Source organism: Vulpes lagopus, chromosome 2, assembly GCF_018345385.1.
Source record: "Vulpes lagopus strain Blue_001 chromosome 2, ASM1834538v1, whole genome shotgun sequence".
NCBI lineage: Eukaryota > Metazoa > Chordata > Mammalia > Carnivora > Canidae > Vulpes > Vulpes lagopus.
In genome coordinates, this window is record NC_054825.1 from 172,616,666 (window position 1) to 172,634,893 (window position 18,228).

Genomic DNA, 18,228 nt, shown 5'->3' on the forward strand with positions numbered 1-18,228 from the left:
TTTATTCTGCCACAGTATTATATTACCATTTTACAAATGAAAAAATTATAGCACATAGCAGTAAAGCATCTTGTCAACATAATACAAGTGGGAAACTGACAGGACAGAGATGATAAGTGTCTCTCACATTTTTTACATTGATAGGATTAGTTTTTAGAATAAATGTGAAGTTTATCAGGTTTAAGTGATGGTGGAATACATTAACATTCTTTTAATGATATAAAACCTCTCATGCCAAGTCAGTTGCTTATATAAAGGAAGCAATAGGGATTAATTACTATATTCATAGACTGCTCTACAACACAGGATTGAAAAACTATATTTTTACATTATGAATTTTCAGATGATGGGTAAGGTGTGAATGTTGCCTAAAGGCTTTCTTACATTCCTTACATTCATAGGGTTTCTCACCAGAATGAATCCTCAGATGTTGAATAAGGGATGAATTAAGTCTAAAAGCCTTCCTACATTCCTTACATTCAAAAGGTTTTTCACCAGTATGAATACTCTGATGTAGAGTAAGTTTTTGGCGCAATCTAAAGGCCTTCCCACATTCCTTACATTTATAGGGTTTCTCACCAATATGAATACTCTGATGTTGTGTAAGTTGGGAGAGTAATCTAAAAGCCTTCCCACATTCCTTGCAGTCATAGGGTTTAACTCCAATATGAATACTTTGGTGTGAAATCAGTTGTGAGTAACGACTAAAGGCCTTCCAACATTCCTTACATTCGTAAGGTTTCTCACCAGTATGAATTCTGTGATGAAGAATAAGATGATAACCACGACTAAAGGTCTTTCCACATTCCTTACATTCATAGGGTTTCTCTCCAGTATGAATTCTCTGGTGGAGTGTTAATTGTTGTCTCACTCTAAAGGCTTTCCCACATTCCTTACATTCATAGGGCTTCTCACCAGTATGAAGTTTGTGATGTACTCTAAGGCCAGAGCCACACAAAAAGGCCTTCCCACATTCTTTACATTCATAGAGCTTGTCGGCAATATTAAGCTTCTGATGTCGGGTAAGGTGTGCATACTGTCTAAAGGCCTTTCCACATTCTGTACATACATAGGGTTTCTCACCAGTATGAATTCTCTGATGAAGAGTAAGTTGTCCACGTACTCTGAAGGCCTTCCCACATTCTTTACATTCATAGGGCTTCTCACCAATATGAATTTTCTGATGTACTCTGAGGTCTGGGCCACATATGAAAGATTCTCCACATTCCTTACATTCATAGAGTTTTTCACCGGAATGAAGTCTCTGATGTCGAGTAAGGTGTGCAGTCTGTCTAAAGGCCATTCCGCATTCCTTACATTCATAGGGTTTTTCACCAGTATGAATTCTATGATGAAAAGTAAGCTGTTGGCGTACTCTAAAGGATTTCCCACATTCTTTACATTCATAGGGTTTCTCCACAAAATGAATTCTCTGATGTGGAGTCGGAGATGTGCGTGTTTGGTAAGAAGACACTTTTTGAGATGCAATTTTCATTTGACTGAAATATCCCTCCTGCCCTTCAAATTTTCTTTTGGACTCCCAATCACTTTTTAAAATTAGGCCCTTAAGGCCATGGTTTTTAATCCTTTCCATTATCTTCCATTGGGGTAAGTTTATTTCATAAACGTCATTCTCTGAAGGTAACTTCTTGGTCTCATATCTGTTCTCTAAATCTGAAAGAAAATAAGAGAGCAAACACATGGTTTCCTTTTTTAAAAAGAAGTGAAAAAAAAAAAAAAGAAAAAAAAAAAGAAAAAAAAAAGAAAAAAAAATAAAAAGAAGTGAAATTTCTACAGTAGAAATAAAAGACAACTGAAGTAATGCTCAATGAAATTTTAAAAATATAGTTATACAACTTGAAAAAAAAAAGCATAAGGTAACACCAGGAAAAATGAAAATTGATGTTAAGAAAGTGAGACTGGTGGGCAGCCCGGGTGGCTCAGCGGTTTAGCACCTGCATTCAGCCCAGGGCATGATCCTGGAGATCCAGGATCAAGTCCCACATCGGGCTCCCTCTATGGAGCCTGCTTCTCCCTCTGCCTGTGTCTCTGCCCACCTCTCTCTCTCTGTGTCTCTCATGAAAAAATAAATAAAATCTTTAAAAAGAAAAAAGTGAGACTGGTGATTAATAAACATATAAAATCAGTGGATCTCAAATTGAGATGTGAAGTAGAATCATAGGGATAAATATTGATGATTATTAAATCATTAATATGATTAAAATCATATTATAAATATGATGATTATTTTTTTAAGGTTTATTTATTTGAAAGAGCACACCCATGCATATGCAGCAGGGGTAGGTAGAGGGAGAGAGAGATTCCCAAGAAGACTCCCCACTGAGCACAGAGCCTGACCCAGGGCTCAATCCCACAACCTTGAGATCATGACCTGAGCTGAAACCAAGAGTTGGACACTCAACTGAATGAGCCATGCATGTGCCCCTAAATATTGAGGTTTAGATGCCACCTAAAACACCTGAATCAGGGATGCCTGGGTGGCTCAGGAGTTGAGGTCTGCCTTCAGCTCGGGCATGATCCAGAGTCCCAGGATTGAGTCCCATGTCCCATAGGGCACCTGCTTTTCCCTCTGCCTGTGTCTCTGCCTCGGTTTCTCATGAATGAATAAATAAAATCTTTAAAAAAAATAAAATAAATAAAACACCTGGATCAGATTCTATAGTCCTGACCAGTCCTATATTTAATGTTCTTCACACAACTCTGATGGAATGGAAAGGTTAAGAAATCATACTTAACTTTTTTCAACAATTTCTCTTTATTCTTAAACTAAAATAAAACTTGCTGTGGTTAAAAGGCCTCAACTTACCTATAACACATCATCTCAGTCTGCTCTATCTCCCACAAATCTTCTCCTTGGGTTTTTTGCACTGTGGCTACTTCTCATCCTGGGGTCTTAGGTCAAAAGTCACTTCCTTTAAGGCTGATTCTACTGTCAGTATATAAATCTCTGTTCTTATACATGTATTAGGTATCAACATCTGTGCTGAAATTACATATTTATAATTTTTTCCAATTGTTGCTCCTTTTCTTACTCTTAAACCTTTTTTTTTTTTTAAGATTTATTTATTCATGAGAAACACAGAAAGAGAGGGGCAGAGACATAAGCAGAGGGAAAAGCAGGCTCCATGCACGAAGCCCAATGTGGGACTTGATCCTGGGACTCCAGGATCACAAGCTGAGCCAAAGGCAGATGCTCAACCGCTAAACCATGCAGGCATCCCACTCTTAAATCTCTTCAATGGGAGTAGCAATCTCTATTTTACTCTCTATTAAAAAATACATCCATAGCACTTAATAGGTTTCACTAATTCCCATGGTTAATACTTATTTGGAATATATTTCTGTCTCTAATCTCTCCCATCTTACAACAATGATTAAATATTCCCTTTATTCTTCCAAGCTAGTCCATCTAAATATAGAAATGGAAAATGGTGATTGTATACTCTTATTTATCCTTTCATTGCTTAAACCCCTTATCTATCATCACATAGCCATGAGTTACCTTTTGTCTCAATGTCACAATAAAAGTACTGAAGAGTTTTATTCATTAATCCCTCTGTCTAAGCTCATTCTATTACTCATCCATTTTATAAATGCTCAACTGGTTTTGTTCTCTCATCCCCTTGCTCAGGTCTCCTTTCCATTCCTTTAGAGCCATTCTTGTATTTCCAGAAATATGTGCCAGTGATTTTCCACACAGGAAAACATGTTTATACTTTACTGATTTTTTAATGAAATCCTTAGCAACAAAAAAAGAGAAAAAAGACAGATATGCAAGGAATTCACTAATAGGGACAAAGGGTCTTGCCGTCACTTGAGTGTGAAGAATTGCTAACAAAGCTCATGTTAGATTTTGAGAGAAGATGGTAAACCAGAAGGAGAAATAGCCAGAGAAATATTTAAGTGCTAAATGAGTTATGTATGAGAAAAAAAGGAGGATGTTATGAATTAAATTATATGGTCTGCATAAAAAAGGTTAAAATCACAGACATTTTCTACTAAAGCTAGACATAATAAAATTTAAAATCCAAAAGTAAATCCACTTGAAATTTTAGAAGTCTATATTAAATAACTTATAATGGAACCCCTGGGTGGCTCAGCGGTTCAGCGCGTACCTCTAGCCCAGGGCGTGATTCTGGGGTCCCTGTATCGAGTCCCACGTCAGGCTCCCTGCATGGAGCTTGCTTCTCCCTCTGCCTGTCTCTGCCTCTCTCTCTCTCTCTCTGTGTGTGTCTCATGAATAAATAAATAAAATCTTTACATAAATAAATAACTTTTAGATCAATAGGAAATAAACTACAAAACAGGATTTCTGTTTTTTTAGAAAACAATGATAATTTTAGGGCAGCCCCGGTGGCGCAGTAGTTTAGCGCCGCCTGCAGCCTGGGGTGTGATCCTGGAGACCCGGGATCGAGTCCCACATCGGGCTCCCTGCATGGAGCCTGTTTCTCCCTCCGCCTGCGTCTTTGCCTCTCTCTTCGCTCTCTCTGAATGAATGAATAAATAAATCTTTAAAAAAAATGATAATTTTAAAATCCAAATTAATATCTACAGAATATAAACAAAGTGCTTAGAACAAAATTTAAAAACTTATTTACAAAAATAAATAAAAAAATAAAATAAAAGCTTATTTACAGCTATAAACATGAGAAAAAATTAATTAAAAATAAATCAGAAAAAGAATAAAGTTAAAGTAAACTGAAACAAAGCAGAAGAAATTAATCTTATATCAATTAATAAGATTAATCAGTTAGTCAGAAAACAGAAAAAAAGAACTAATACATAAAACAAAACCATTTGGGGCACCTGGGTAGCTCAGTAGCTGAGCACCTGCCTTTGGCTGAGGTCATGATCCCAGGGTCCTAGGACCAGGTCCCACATCAGGCTCCCTAGAGGGAGCCTGCTTCTCCCTCTGCCTATGCCTCTGCCTTTTTCTGTGTCTCCCATGAATAAATAAATAAAATCTTCAAAAATGCCCACAAAAAATTCTTTTAAAAAACAAAGTAGCAAAACAGATAAAGTGTTAGTTAATATAAACAGCAGGTAAGCACACAAATAAGAAATAGCAAAGTGAGGGGCGCCTGGGTGGCTCAGTTGGTTAAAGAGATGCTTAACTGATCATAATAGCAGGGTCCTGGGAACCAGCCCTGGATCAGGCTCCCTGCTGAGCAGTGAGCCTGCTTATTCCTCTGCCCCCACCCATGTCTACATGCAGGTGCATGCTTTCTCTCTCTCAAATAAATAAAATCTTTGGAAAAAAAAGAAGACATAACAAAATGAGACTAAGCATGAATACAGAGGATAACTGAAAAGGGGCAACTTTGCCGATAAATTATAAAACACAGCTAAAATGAATAATTTTCTAGGAAAAAGTAATTTACCAAAACTGACCACAGAAGAGATACAATGTTTAAACATTAATTTCCATAGAGCAAACAGAGAATGTGTTTGGATATGGACACTTACCATATCCTTCTTTTAGGAAAGAAGCACTAGAGAACAGGCCATTCAAATTCAATTAGACTGAGAGCTAAGAAAAAGGAGGACTTCCAAACTATTTTCATAAAGTAATACCATAGTAAACAAAGACTATTCATAAAAAGAAAACCACATACCAATTTTCTGAAAACTGATATAAAAATTCTAAACATCTAATAAAAGAGCACATTGAAAGACCCAGTACTGCTTATTCAAAGAATGTTAGAATGGTCCATTATGGGGAAATCTATTAAAATAAATTCATACTTTTAAAATTTTATTTATTTATTTGAGAGAGAGAGAGAGTGCATGAGCAGGGAGGGGGCAGAGAGAGAGGGAGAGAAACAGACTCAACAGGGGGAGCCCAATGCAGGGCTTGATCTCAAGACTCTGAGACCATGACCTGAGCCAAAGTCAAGAGTTGGATGCTTAACTAACTGAGCCACCGAGGTGCCCCCAAATAAATCAACATGTTAATAAGGCTGTGGAGAGGGGAAAAAATCACATGATCAACTCCACAGATGTTGAAAGGCAACTAAAATAAGAACCATTCCTGATTTAAAGGAATGGCAAAATAAAATAGAAATTATTACTTCTCTAAAATGATAAATATAAATAAAATAAAATAAAATAAAATAAAATAAAATAAAATAAAATTATAAAATATATATTATTTTAACAAAAGGGGAGTTTGCGGGGATCCCTGGGTGGCTCGGTGGTTTGGCGCCTGCCTTTGGCCCAGGGCGCGATCCTGGAGTCCCGGGATTGAGTCCCGCGTCGGGCTCCCAGCATGGAGCCTGCTTCTCCCTCCTCCTACTCCTATATCTCTGCCTCTCTTTCTATGTCTATCATAAATAAATAAATAAATCTTTAAAAAAGGGGGGGGGGTTTGGAAAAAAGCCAGAGGTAGAAAAATTTAGAAGGAGGTAAACTTGTATTTCCAGATGGTGATTGCATAACTGGAAAACTTAAGAGGTTTAAATAATTTAAATGATAACAATTTAAGTAGGGTAGTATGATATAAAAATCAAAATACAAAAGCTAGTAACTTTCATATATTCATTTAACAATAAAATATAATGGAGAAAAGAAGATCCCAGTCATGATAGTAATGAAGAAAACTCTGAAATACTCATGAAGTATTTGACATTAGATTTTTTTTTTTTTAAGATTTTATTTATTTATTCATGAGAGAGAGGCAGAGACACAGGGAGAGGGAGAAGCAGGTTCCATGCAGGGAGCCCAACGTAGGACTCGATCCTGGGTCTCCAGGATCCCGAGCTGGGCTGAAGGCTGCGCTAAACTACTAAGCCACTCAGGCTGCCTGACATTAGATTTTCTAAAGAAATGACACACCAAATCACAGTTGGAGATTACTCTGTACAAGGTGAGTGGCCTATGGAGGGTCTGTTTATGCTGAGAAATTGAGCAGGTAGGGAGACAATGGCTGACAATGGGATAAATATTATGCTCAAAATGGCCAGGTAGATCAAATCCTGCAGATTATCTCCCTTAGGCCAGACAGCAACTTCTACCTGCTTCCAGAGTTGGCAATGGACATGAGGACTAAGGCATGAGAGAGAAACTAATAGCTGCTCATGTCTTGGGGATAGAGTCACATCCACAGGTCCAGGTGACAAGGCACTTTTGCCTTACAAGGGAGTGTTCATTCCAAACAAGTTTAGGTCAGTTTTACCTTTTCCCTTAAGGTATCTAATTTAATTAGGTAATATATAAACTCGTGGGCAACTATGAGAAGAGACTGACTCTATGAAAACGAAACTGAATACTGGAAAAAATGGTCATAAATACATATTGTTAAAAATCACAGCTGTCAAAAATTAATTGTTGGACAAGAGTAAAGGATGGGGGAAAACATGACAATCAAGGAGTATTCTGCACTCACACTGCAAGTCTGGTTCTTGTTCTACTTAAAAAACTTAAAACTAGAAAAAAACTAAAACTAGAAAAAAAGGCACTATGTGTGGTTTAGATGAAAAATTAAATACAAAGAGACACAATAAAAAGGCAGGCTTGGACACATCTCAAAAGAATTGACAAATATGTTTTAATGTTGAGATCTAAAATAATACTTTTACAGTGTGTATATACATATATATGTGTGTGTATATATATGTATAAAAACAGGTTAGATACTAATATATATAAGATTATTTATATATATAAGATTATATATTTATATATATGATTATATGTATGTGTGTGTGTATATATATATATATATATATATATATATTAGTATCTACTCTGTTTATATGAATTAATAGACCAAGTGCCAGGCCCAATTCTATTGATCTAAGGATTTCTATTCTACTGAAGACTGCTAATGAGAATATAGAAAAATATAAGATTTCTTTTTTATCCCCTAAAAACATAAATATAAAAATAATAAATATGCTTTGTAGAGAAGCACCCTTAATGAAAAGAAAATGTCATATAGGGGCAGCTGGGTGGCTCAGGTCATGACCTCAGAGTACTGGGATCAAGCCCTGCCTCAGGATCTCTGCTCAGCAGGAAGTCTGCTTCTCCCTCTCACTCTGTGCTCACTCTCTCTCTCAAATAAATAAAATCTTAAAAAAAGAGAGAGAAAATGTCATATATATCACCTGTACTTATTACTTTGGACAGTTTATTTTTATTTTGTAAAGACTTTGAGATGGGGGGCTTGAGGGGTGCAGAGGGAAAGAGAGAGGCAGACTCCTCACTGAGCAGGGAGCCCAATGCAAGGCTTGATCCCAGGATCCTGGGATCATGACCTGGAGCTGAAAGCAGATGCTTAACCGACTAAGCCACTCAAGTGCCCCTGAACATTTTATTTTATTATTTTTAAAGATTCATTTATTCATGAGAGACACAGACTGAGAGAGAGAGGCAGAGACATAAGCAGAGGGAGAAGCAGGCTCCCCGCAGGGAGCCCGATGCAGGACCCGATCCCGCATCCCGGGATCAGACCTGAACCGAAGGCAGGCGCCCAACCACTGAGCCACCCAGGCATCCCAATGGACATTTTATTATTAACTAACACTGCTTTGTTGATACAAGGTCTGCGACATAACAGATTGGGTCCCAAGTTAGTCCTATTTGCATTTCAATACTGGGGACAATGTACAAAGATCTCTAAATAATAAAACCTGACATTTAAGAAACTGTACTTCTGAGAATTTTAATCACACTGGATAAGCCCACACTGAATGCTAAATATTGAAGCTAATATTGAATAATCTTCACATTCTATTCATGATCATCTTTCTTATTTCACTGAGAAAATAACAATGATAGAATAGTCTATTTTCTCTCCAACACCCTGACCAACCTGCATTCATAATTATATTGTTTTCTTTTTTATACCCTCCTGTTCTCTAGATCATATCCCCCTTCCTCCACTCCAACCTCAAGGACACAGCTCCCACCATTATATTCTTTCTCTCTTGCATCAATTTCCCCACCTAGAGAATCATTCTCGTGAGCACACAAAACATGCTCTAATATATCATATCACAAAATACACTGCTTGTAACTCATACCCCCAGTTTAACTATGAACTCCATTTCTTTTTTTTTTTTTTTAAGATTTTATTTTTTCATTTGAGAGAGACAGAGAGAGGACATGAGTGAAGAGAGGGAGAAGCAGACTCCCCGTTGTAGGGAGCCTGATGTAGGGCTCAATCCCAGGACCCTGAGACATGACCTGAGCCTAGGCAGAAACTTAATCAACTGAGCCACCCAGGTGCCCCTGAACTCCATTTCCCAGCTTCCTTTCATACACAATTCCTCCAAAGAGTTGTCTTATACTCATTCTCATCACTGCCTCACCTACCCTCCTCTCATTATGTCATTTCAATCATGTTTTCACCCTGACTTCACTGCCATTAGATTTAGTTCACTGAAGTCAACCAGCATTCTCCATCTTCATTGTCTACTCCACTCATTTCGAAACATTTTATGTCAGCAGCTGCTCCTTCTAAATCTTCTTTGCTGTCTCCTCTTTCAAAGGTCTAGATGGGGGGATCCCTGGGTGGCACAGCGGTTTGGCGCCTGCCTTTGGCCCAGGGCGCGATCCTGGAGACCCGGGATTGAATCCCACATCGGGCTCCCGGTGTATGGAGCCTGCTTCTCCCTCTGCCTGTGTCTCTCTGCCTCTCTCTCTCTCACTGTGACTATCATAAATAAATAAAAATTAAAAAAAAAAAATAAATAAAATTAAAAAAAAAAAAAAAAAGGTCTAGATGGTGGAGTGCCCATAAATCAATCCTTAGGCCCATTTCCCTTGTTTGCTTTCTTCCTTCTGCATGCCTTCCTTAGATGATCAAGTTCAGATGCATGGATTTAAATTCCAACCAGAAAGACGCCAGATATACAACAGACCATAATTTCTCCCTAAGCTCTAGGTATACATATTCAGCTGCTTAATCAACATCTCAAAGAGAAACACACATCTCAGAGTCAAATATCCAAAACAGAAACTCAGTGTTTCCTGCTCTTCTTCTTATCTTCCCCATTTCAGAAAAATGTACTTCCGTTCACCTAGCTGTTTGAGCTAACACCCTTATCTCCTCTTTTGATAAGTCTTTTTCCCACATGATCCATTTATGATCAGCATGTTCTTCTGGCATCACTTTCATACATATCACAAATCTAAGAGCTTCTTACTACTTCCTACTGTTGCCATTCTTAATTAAACCATCATTACTTCTAGTCGAACAGCTGAAATTGCCCCTATAGTGGTCTTTTCTGCTATGTGCTCAACCAGACAGATCTTTTTTTTTTAATTTTTAAAAATTCATTCATTCATTCACTCACTCACTCACTCATTCATTCAAGAGCATGCATGCATGCAAGCTATGGGAGAAGCAAAGGGAGAGGGATAAGTAGACTCTGTGTTGAGCTAGGGTCTGATGCAATGATCATGACCTGAGCCAAAATCAAGAGTTGTATGCGTAACTGACTGAGCCACCCAGGGTCCCCCAGAGGGATCATTTTAGATCATAGAGCAGGCTATAGCTTTCAATTTTTCTTAATGATCTCATTTTTTGTTACTTTCCCTTCCCCTTTTTCCTCTTCTAGCTGTAATGGCCTTTTTTTTCACTTCTCAAACGTACAAAGCTAGCTTCCTCCTTCGGCCTTTTCTTTCTTTCTTTTTTTTTTTTTTAAAGATTTTATTTATTTATTCATGAGAGACAGAGAGAGAGAGAGAGAGAGAGAGAGAGGCAGAGACACAGGCAGAGGGAGAAGCAGGCTCCACGCAGGAAGCCCGATGTGGGACTCGATGCCAGGACTCCAGGATCATGCCCTGGGCCGAAGGTGGCACTAAACCGCTGAGCCACCCAGGCTGCCCTCCTTTGGCCTTTTCTATTATTGGCTCAGAAGGCTCTTGCCCTAGAAAATCACATAGCTTGAGCCTTCACGTGTCTCCTTAAATATCACATCCTCAAAAAAGCCTTCCCTCATCTATCTACTTTTCTGTATGCATATTATACTTCAATAAAAATTACTTAAAGGAGAAACGAAGAAAAGAAAATGAAAGAAAAAATGATCTTGTTTAAAATGTCTAAATCAACAGTGGTCATTTTGGCTAAATACTTCCTTAGTAAATTGATACTGTTTTATTCATTCGGAACTTCCACATTTCATTGTTTTTCCAACATTGACAGTGGTAAATGTCACTTAATTATCTAACTGTGAAAAAGAAAATAAGGTAGGAATGGGATAAAAAGCATGTTTTTCTTTCCTGTGGTAGAAAGTGAGTCAGAAGATATAATGTTATAGACAGTATGGGCCATGAAATGGCCCTGTTACAAAACAAGAACTCTTAGCCTAAAATGAGTGTCCTCAGCCAGACCTGAATGTACAGAGAACAAAATACAAACTGAACATACACCTCTATATAAAGAATTTTGAGGAATTTTTTTTAAGTAGGCTTCATACCCAGCATGGATCCCAATGTGGGGCTTGAACTCACAACCCTGAGATCAAGACCTGAGCTGAGATCAAGAGTTGATCACTTAACTGACTGAGCCACCCAGGAGCCCCAAGGATCTTTTTTTAAGATGATGTTCAAAGAGAGATGAAAATAGTACAAAGGTAGGTAGAAGCTAAATCAAGGGATCTTTCTCCCTATAGTCTATTACACTCATATTTCTTCCTGATATGAAGGCAGATATATATATATATATATACACACACACACATGGAAAAAAGCAAAGAATTATATTCTGTCATTTAAGGATCTATTTTCTAGAGCAATTCGTATGAAACTTTGCTGATAAAACATATATTATTACAATGTCAAGCATACTCTTCTTCATAGTCTTTTATTTTTTCTAAAAAGGCTTTTCAGGGACACCTGGGTGGCCCAGTGGTTTAGTGCCTGCCCAAGGCATGATCCTGGAGACCCGGGATCGAGTCCCACATCGGGCTCCCTGCAGGGAGCCTGCTTCTTCCTCTGCGTATGTCTCTGCCTCTCTCTGTCTCTCATGAATAAATAAAATAAAAAATCTTAGAAAAGTACAAATAAATAAATAAATAAGTCTTTTAAGACCATACCTAAAATAGCCTTTTTTCCCACACCATTTTCTATTCCCTTATTCTGCTTACTTTATTTCATAGTACCTGAAATTATATTTCCTATTTATTTACAGTTACTATGTGTCTCTTATTACAAGATAAATTCCATGGGGACAGAAACTCTATTGGTTTTGTTTACCACTATATTGATAGTATCTAGCACAGTGCCCAGCACAGAGGTAGGTAGATAAAGTCAGTCAGCCAGTCTGTCTGTCTGTCTATCTATTATTTATGAATGCAAAAAGGAAACAGCTGATTCAAAATATATACAGAATGTTTGTCAATAGGGAACAAAGAAAACACCTCTCCACCCATGACCCTTTCAAAGGGAAGGAAAATTTGAAACAACAAAAGAGTGGTAAATGGGATAAAGAGAGTTCTAGGGGTACCTGGGTGGCTCAGTTGGTTAAGCATCTGCCTTCAGTACAGGGTATGATCTCAGGATTCTGGGATCCAGCTGCATCAGGCTCCCTGCTCAGCCAGGAATCTGCCCCTCCCCTCTACTCTTGCTCTCTCTCTCAAATAAATAAATAAAATCCTAAATAAATAAATAAATAAATAAATAAATAAATAAATAAATAAATAGACTTTCTAAACAACATCAGTAGAGTGTGCCTCTTTTCCCCAATTAGTTGAGTGGTTTCCTCTGTGATGGCTTCCTATTGCTCAATTGGCTCTCACTCACCTAGATATCGCCTCCTTCCTTTCCTCACAACCTTCCAGGGCTCTTTCCCTTGTTCCAATAAGGAAATCACATCTGGCTTAGAAATGAAGCATCCTGGTTAGAGAAAAGAAATGTGAGGTGAAATGGAAATAAAAAATACATTCAAAATTACTTTGATTCAGTCTTGGTTAAATTTTTAATAAACTATAGGTCAAATGGTAACTGATAAAGCCTTTAGAACAAAGAAAGGCAAGATAGTTAAAAAACATTCATATTAAGGTTACATAATAAATAGATTAATTTATATTCATACAAGTAATCCTTGACAGGCAATAGTGGTTGAGTACAGATTGCCTGAGTTCAAATCCTATCTCTGCCATATCTGTTTTAAGAACAGTAATAGTACCTATCATACACAACTGTTGTGATAGTTACATTAACATATATCTATATCTAAACATTGTCTAGAATACGTACTCAGCACTATGTTTACAGTCAACCCTTGAACAATGCAAGATTGAACTGCAAGGTTCCATATATATGTGAATTTTTTTTTGGATACAGTACAGTATGTAAAGGTATTTTCTCTTCTTTATGATTTTCTTTATATTTTCTCTTCTCTAGCTTACTTTATCCTAAGAATAAAGTATGTAATACATATATAAAATACATATTAATCAACTGTTTATGTTGCCAGTAAATTCTGATCAACAGTAGGCTATTAGTAGTTAAGTTTTTGAGGAGTCAAAAGTTATATGCAGCTTTTCAACTGTGTAGGGGGTTGGCATCCCTAGCCCTTATGTTGTATTTTATTAGCTATTAATTGTCATTGTTATTTTGCTATGAGGAAACAAAAAGCTTTCAGAGGCATTTATTGTTATTTCTTAGGATAGTCATATAATATTAAGTGCAACATTCTTGGGTTTTTAACTTTAAATCATAAAAGTAGGTAAAAGTAAGTAAGTTTATTAACAAAAGGAATGAGTTCTTGAACTGTAAATAAATCCTGTTGATCCAACTTACCACTGCAAATATTATGTGTACTTTTGATAGATTAAAAACCAAGATACAGGGTCTAGCTATTTTCCTTACCTGTACATCAACAAATAAAAAACATCTATAGCAATATTGAGTTCACACAAAGTGAAACCTCAATCTTTGACACAAGTAAGGCTATATTCAAATCCAGCCCTTTCTTTTACCATTAAGGCTGGCCTGAAGGTCAGTTAAGGATGAAGAAGATTAATAAGCTTAACTGAGGTATTCACTTCCAAACAAAGCTCAAACCATTCACTGAGAACAGAGAGCAGAAATTTAAATAGTTTCTTGAAAGATATTCTTGAAATTTCCAGAGAAAAAAGCAGACATTACAGAGAACAGGTATTAATTACTAGAGGCAGATAACCTTACCCAGTGAGACCAAGTTGCTATAATTCTCCAACATTACATCTCTGTACAAGTCCTTCTGTTCCAAGTCCAGGTATTCCCACTCCTCCTGGGAGAAGACTATGGACACATCATTGAACATCACTGATCCCTGCAATGACAAACCATATAATGTAATTGAAATTAAAGAAAATTTGTTTTTAAGATGGAAGAGATACTGCAGGAAATGGACCATATGGCAAACAAAAAGGCTTAGGCTAGAAGCCTTTAACATAGTGAGTTAGGAAATGAGTGTGCCTGAAGCAGCATGCCTATGTGCTCTTGAAGAATCCTGTTGCTACAGGTGCAGCCTCTTGAATACTCTGGCGTATCTTGGTCATCCAAACATGTCTGGGAAAGAAAAAAATCAGTTGTCCAATTAAATGAAATATTGTAGATAAGCCTTCTGCCTGTTATATGTCTCCCTCATAAATTCTCAAGAAATGTGAGTTCTTCCACCCTTTCCCCTTAAAGAACAGATTTTTAAAGTTTCCTTACAATATGTTAGAAAAGGATCTGAATGCAGTTAAAGAATTTCTTCCAAGTTTATCATTGAATCAGATCATATGTAAGCATCTTTCCATTTATGACAGATTCTTAAATGAACTTTAAAAAAATGTATAATAGTCTATGTGAGGGATATGAGACTTAATCATTCTTCTTCTATTTTGGTCTATACAAAATATTTAAGGTCCTCCCCAGTTCTGAAGGTCCACAACTATTTATGTATCTGCACAATCTTCCTACTTGTTATCATTTTCCACCCTTCACTGTATCCATTCTTTGTTCTTGACTTAAAGGATATGGACATAGATTCTGGATACTGGTGATCCAGAATAACAAAGATATCATTCTAGACCAGCATATCCTGTTCAACTACAAATAAAACCCTGTTCCTGGTGTACAAATGTTAGGGATTCCCAGAGAAGATCTTTGATCTTTCTGCATGCAAGACCTAACTACATCTTTACCCAGTCCTAAAAGCCTCACAAAACATGAGATTTCATCATATATTGAGGCTAAGGCCAACCAACAGCAAATCTTATCTTATATAGTTGGAAAACTCAAATCCAGAAACGTCCACTTTCCCCATGAGTAGTCAAATGGACCCATACTCTTTCAGCAACTCACAAGAGATAGTCAAACATCTCCCTCAAGTGATTTCATTTCTGCCCCACCACAGCACTTATCAGAAGACTGAACACATACAGGAAATGCTGAATGATTTTTTTTCAAAGCATACATGAATAATGACTGGGGAAAAGAGGACTCGGGATAGGCGTTGTGCTAAATAGCCTAATCCCTCACTGGATTTGGAGGACTGGGAGAAGATTACTAGATGGGACTCTGATAGGTAGGAAGTTTCAGGATAAAAAAATGTTCATAGGACATTAACATGAATGTATTTTCAGAAGGAAAAAGAAACAGTAACTTACGTGTGCCATGGCTTAGAAATTCAAAAACTGGTCAGTCCTCCTTGGGGTTTACTTGCCTGGAGAAGCAGAGTTCACAAAGGCCAGAGCTAGGGGGATGAAAAGGAGGCCATGAGATCAGATAGGCCTCAGAACTCCCAAAATGGCAAGAGTCCATTATATCCATTTCCTTCTCTACACACACACACACACACACTGAGGGAGATCTGAGGGAGTCTGAACAAATCTAACCCCTCTTCAGAAATTCCAGGGCCAGGGATGCCTGGCTGGTTTTATCAGTAGAGTGTGCAAATCTTGATCTCAGTGTTTGAGTTTGAATTCCACATTGGGTACAGAGATTACTTTAAAAAAAAAAAATCTTAGGGAAAAAAAAAAAGAAATTTCAGGGATGATAAAGGGCCATATCATCTAAACGAGAGTATTTTTCAAAGCCTCATAGGCCTGCTTGGATTCATCAGGTACAAAGACAGAAATTCATTAGGAGTAACCCTGGCAGTCATTAACCATTGTGAAACTGCTACACTGGCAGCCCTGCTGGCCTGCCAGCTTATAGCCAAGACAAAAACTTCCAGAATCTTCTGGGCTCATCACTCTTTTCAATCAGAATCAGCCACACTGCTTTCCTAGATGCCTTTGTCATTCTCTTTTTTACAACCTGAGCTGAGAAGGTGTGGATACATGCTCTCAACAGGTAGACAACACACATATCTATTTATCAGACTTTCATCTTTTATATGGATTGAGTCCTCCGGATTGCTATGTGGTATAATAATTATCTATGTGCTGGATCAGAATATTCATACTAAAAGAAGTAAAACCACTTGCAGAAATTCAGTTACATAGCAAAGCTAAATTTGGAGTCATTATTTTTCTAACCAAAGTCAGCTCTCAATCAACTCTAGCTCGTCTCTAAAACCCAGAATAGGGATCCCTGGGTGGCGCAGCGGTTTGGCGCCTGCCTTTGGCCCAGGGCGTGATCCTGGAAACCTGGGATTGAATCCCACGTCAGGCTCCCGGTACATGGAGCCTGCTTCTCCCTCTGCCTATGTCTCTGCCCCCCCCCCCTCTCTCTGTGACTATCATAAATAAAATAAAAATAAAAAAATAAAACCCAGAATATCTTGTTCCAATGGGAGAAACATGAGCATGCTTGACTCATTAAAAAATATACAAGTTAATGAAACCACCAAAAGACATTAAATCTTAGAGTACTGATGCCTTTTTAGCAGGTTTATAAGGAAATGAATATTCTAACCTGCAGATTGTGTAAATTTAAAAGTATGTCCAAGTAGCATTTAAACCATGCACATCTTCTGACTCAGAAATTCTACTATGGGGGTTAACTCTACTCTGTATATGTGCACAAGATGTAAGGGTGCTGACAAAAAAACATTATTCATAATGAAAAAATGGGAAAGAACCTAAATATCCTTCAGTAGAAGTAGATTAAATAAGTTATAAAGCACCCACAGAGTAAAAAAGCTTGTCACTTAAAAACTATAATATAGACCTTTAATTGGAAAGAGGGAAATATGATTACTACATGTTGCTGAGTGAAGAATGTAGATAATCACAATTTTGAGTGCTGTGATCCTGTATGTGCATAGTAATCAACAAATCCTAAGCTTTTAAAAATATATAAAGACATACAAAATATTCAAGATGTATAGTCTTCATGAAAAATAAAATGGACTTGACAAATATATTTGTAATATATACATACACATCAGCATAAAGAGGCACTAAGAGGCATCAAGAGAAAAAATATGCAAAAATTGTTCATTTTCCATTGTGATATTACTTTTCTTCTTTTTACTTACATTTACTTCACAATTTTATATGGCAATATATACTCTTGAAATATATTTTTAGGGCAGCCCAGGTGGCTCAGTAGTTTAGTGTTGCCTTCAGCCCAGGGCCTGATCCTGGAGACCCAGGATCAAGTCCCGCGTCAGGCTCCCTGCATGAAGCCTGCTTCTCCCTCTGCCTGTATCTCTGCTTCTCTCTCTCTCTTTCTCTTTCTCTCTCTGTGTCTCTCATGAATAAATAAAGTCTGAAAAAAAAGATAGAAATATATTTTTAAAATTTTGTAAATAAGAAAAAAAAATAAAATTTTGTAAATAGGAAACTTTTCTTAAACTAGGTGAAAGAGACTTTTAAAGCAGTCATCTCCTGAACTTAGAGGAAAAAAGCTGCTATATTTTTTCTTCTTCTAGATTCCAATATCTGATCCAACTCTATGATTTATAAGTTTGTTCGTGTGTGCTGGAGTTTTGCCTAGAAAAGAATGGTTAAACATCTCCAAATAATGCCTGGTTTCACTGCTGCTTCCTCTCTTAACTTCTTAACTGATGCATTTATCTTGCTTCTGAACCAGTTATTTTAGCCACAATGCCCTCCAAAGAGCTGCTGAATCTTCTTGTCCTGTTGGGTCTCACTTTGCATCAACATCATGAGAATAAAAACCATAAGGCATAACACTTATTACATAAAATCCATTTACCTACACAGAAATCCTCTGGATTTTGGTTATTTTTTGGCAACCTGACAGTGCTTGCTATAATCAGGTGATGTCTTTTCACAGGAACTCACAAGCTATGTTGACTTCTTCAGATACTACACT

At 37.3% G+C, this 18,228-nt stretch overlaps 1 protein-coding gene across 8 annotated transcripts in view; it reads right to left on the reverse strand.

Annotated features, from left to right (window-relative positions):
* ZFP82 (ZFP82 zinc finger protein) overlaps positions 1-18,228 on the reverse strand; it is a 66,632-nt gene continuing 48,404 nt past the window's right edge. For 2 of the 8 annotated variants that reach the window (XM_041745879.1, XM_041745878.1), the window contains 3 exons: positions 14,158-15,694; positions 12,769-12,861; positions 1-1,674 (listed from right to left, as the gene is read on the reverse strand). In XM_041745879.1, the coding sequence (XP_041601813.1) occupies positions 317-1,674; positions 12,769-12,861; positions 14,158-14,407 (1,701 nt within the window). In that variant the 5' untranslated portion in view covers positions 14,408-15,694 and the 3' untranslated portion in view covers positions 1-316. Of the gene's footprint in view, positions 1,675-12,768; positions 12,862-14,157; positions 15,695-17,425; positions 17,552-18,228 lie in introns of those variants that run through there. The other 6 variants (XM_041745885.1, XM_041745883.1, XM_041745882.1 and 3 more) reach the window with 6 other exon arrangements.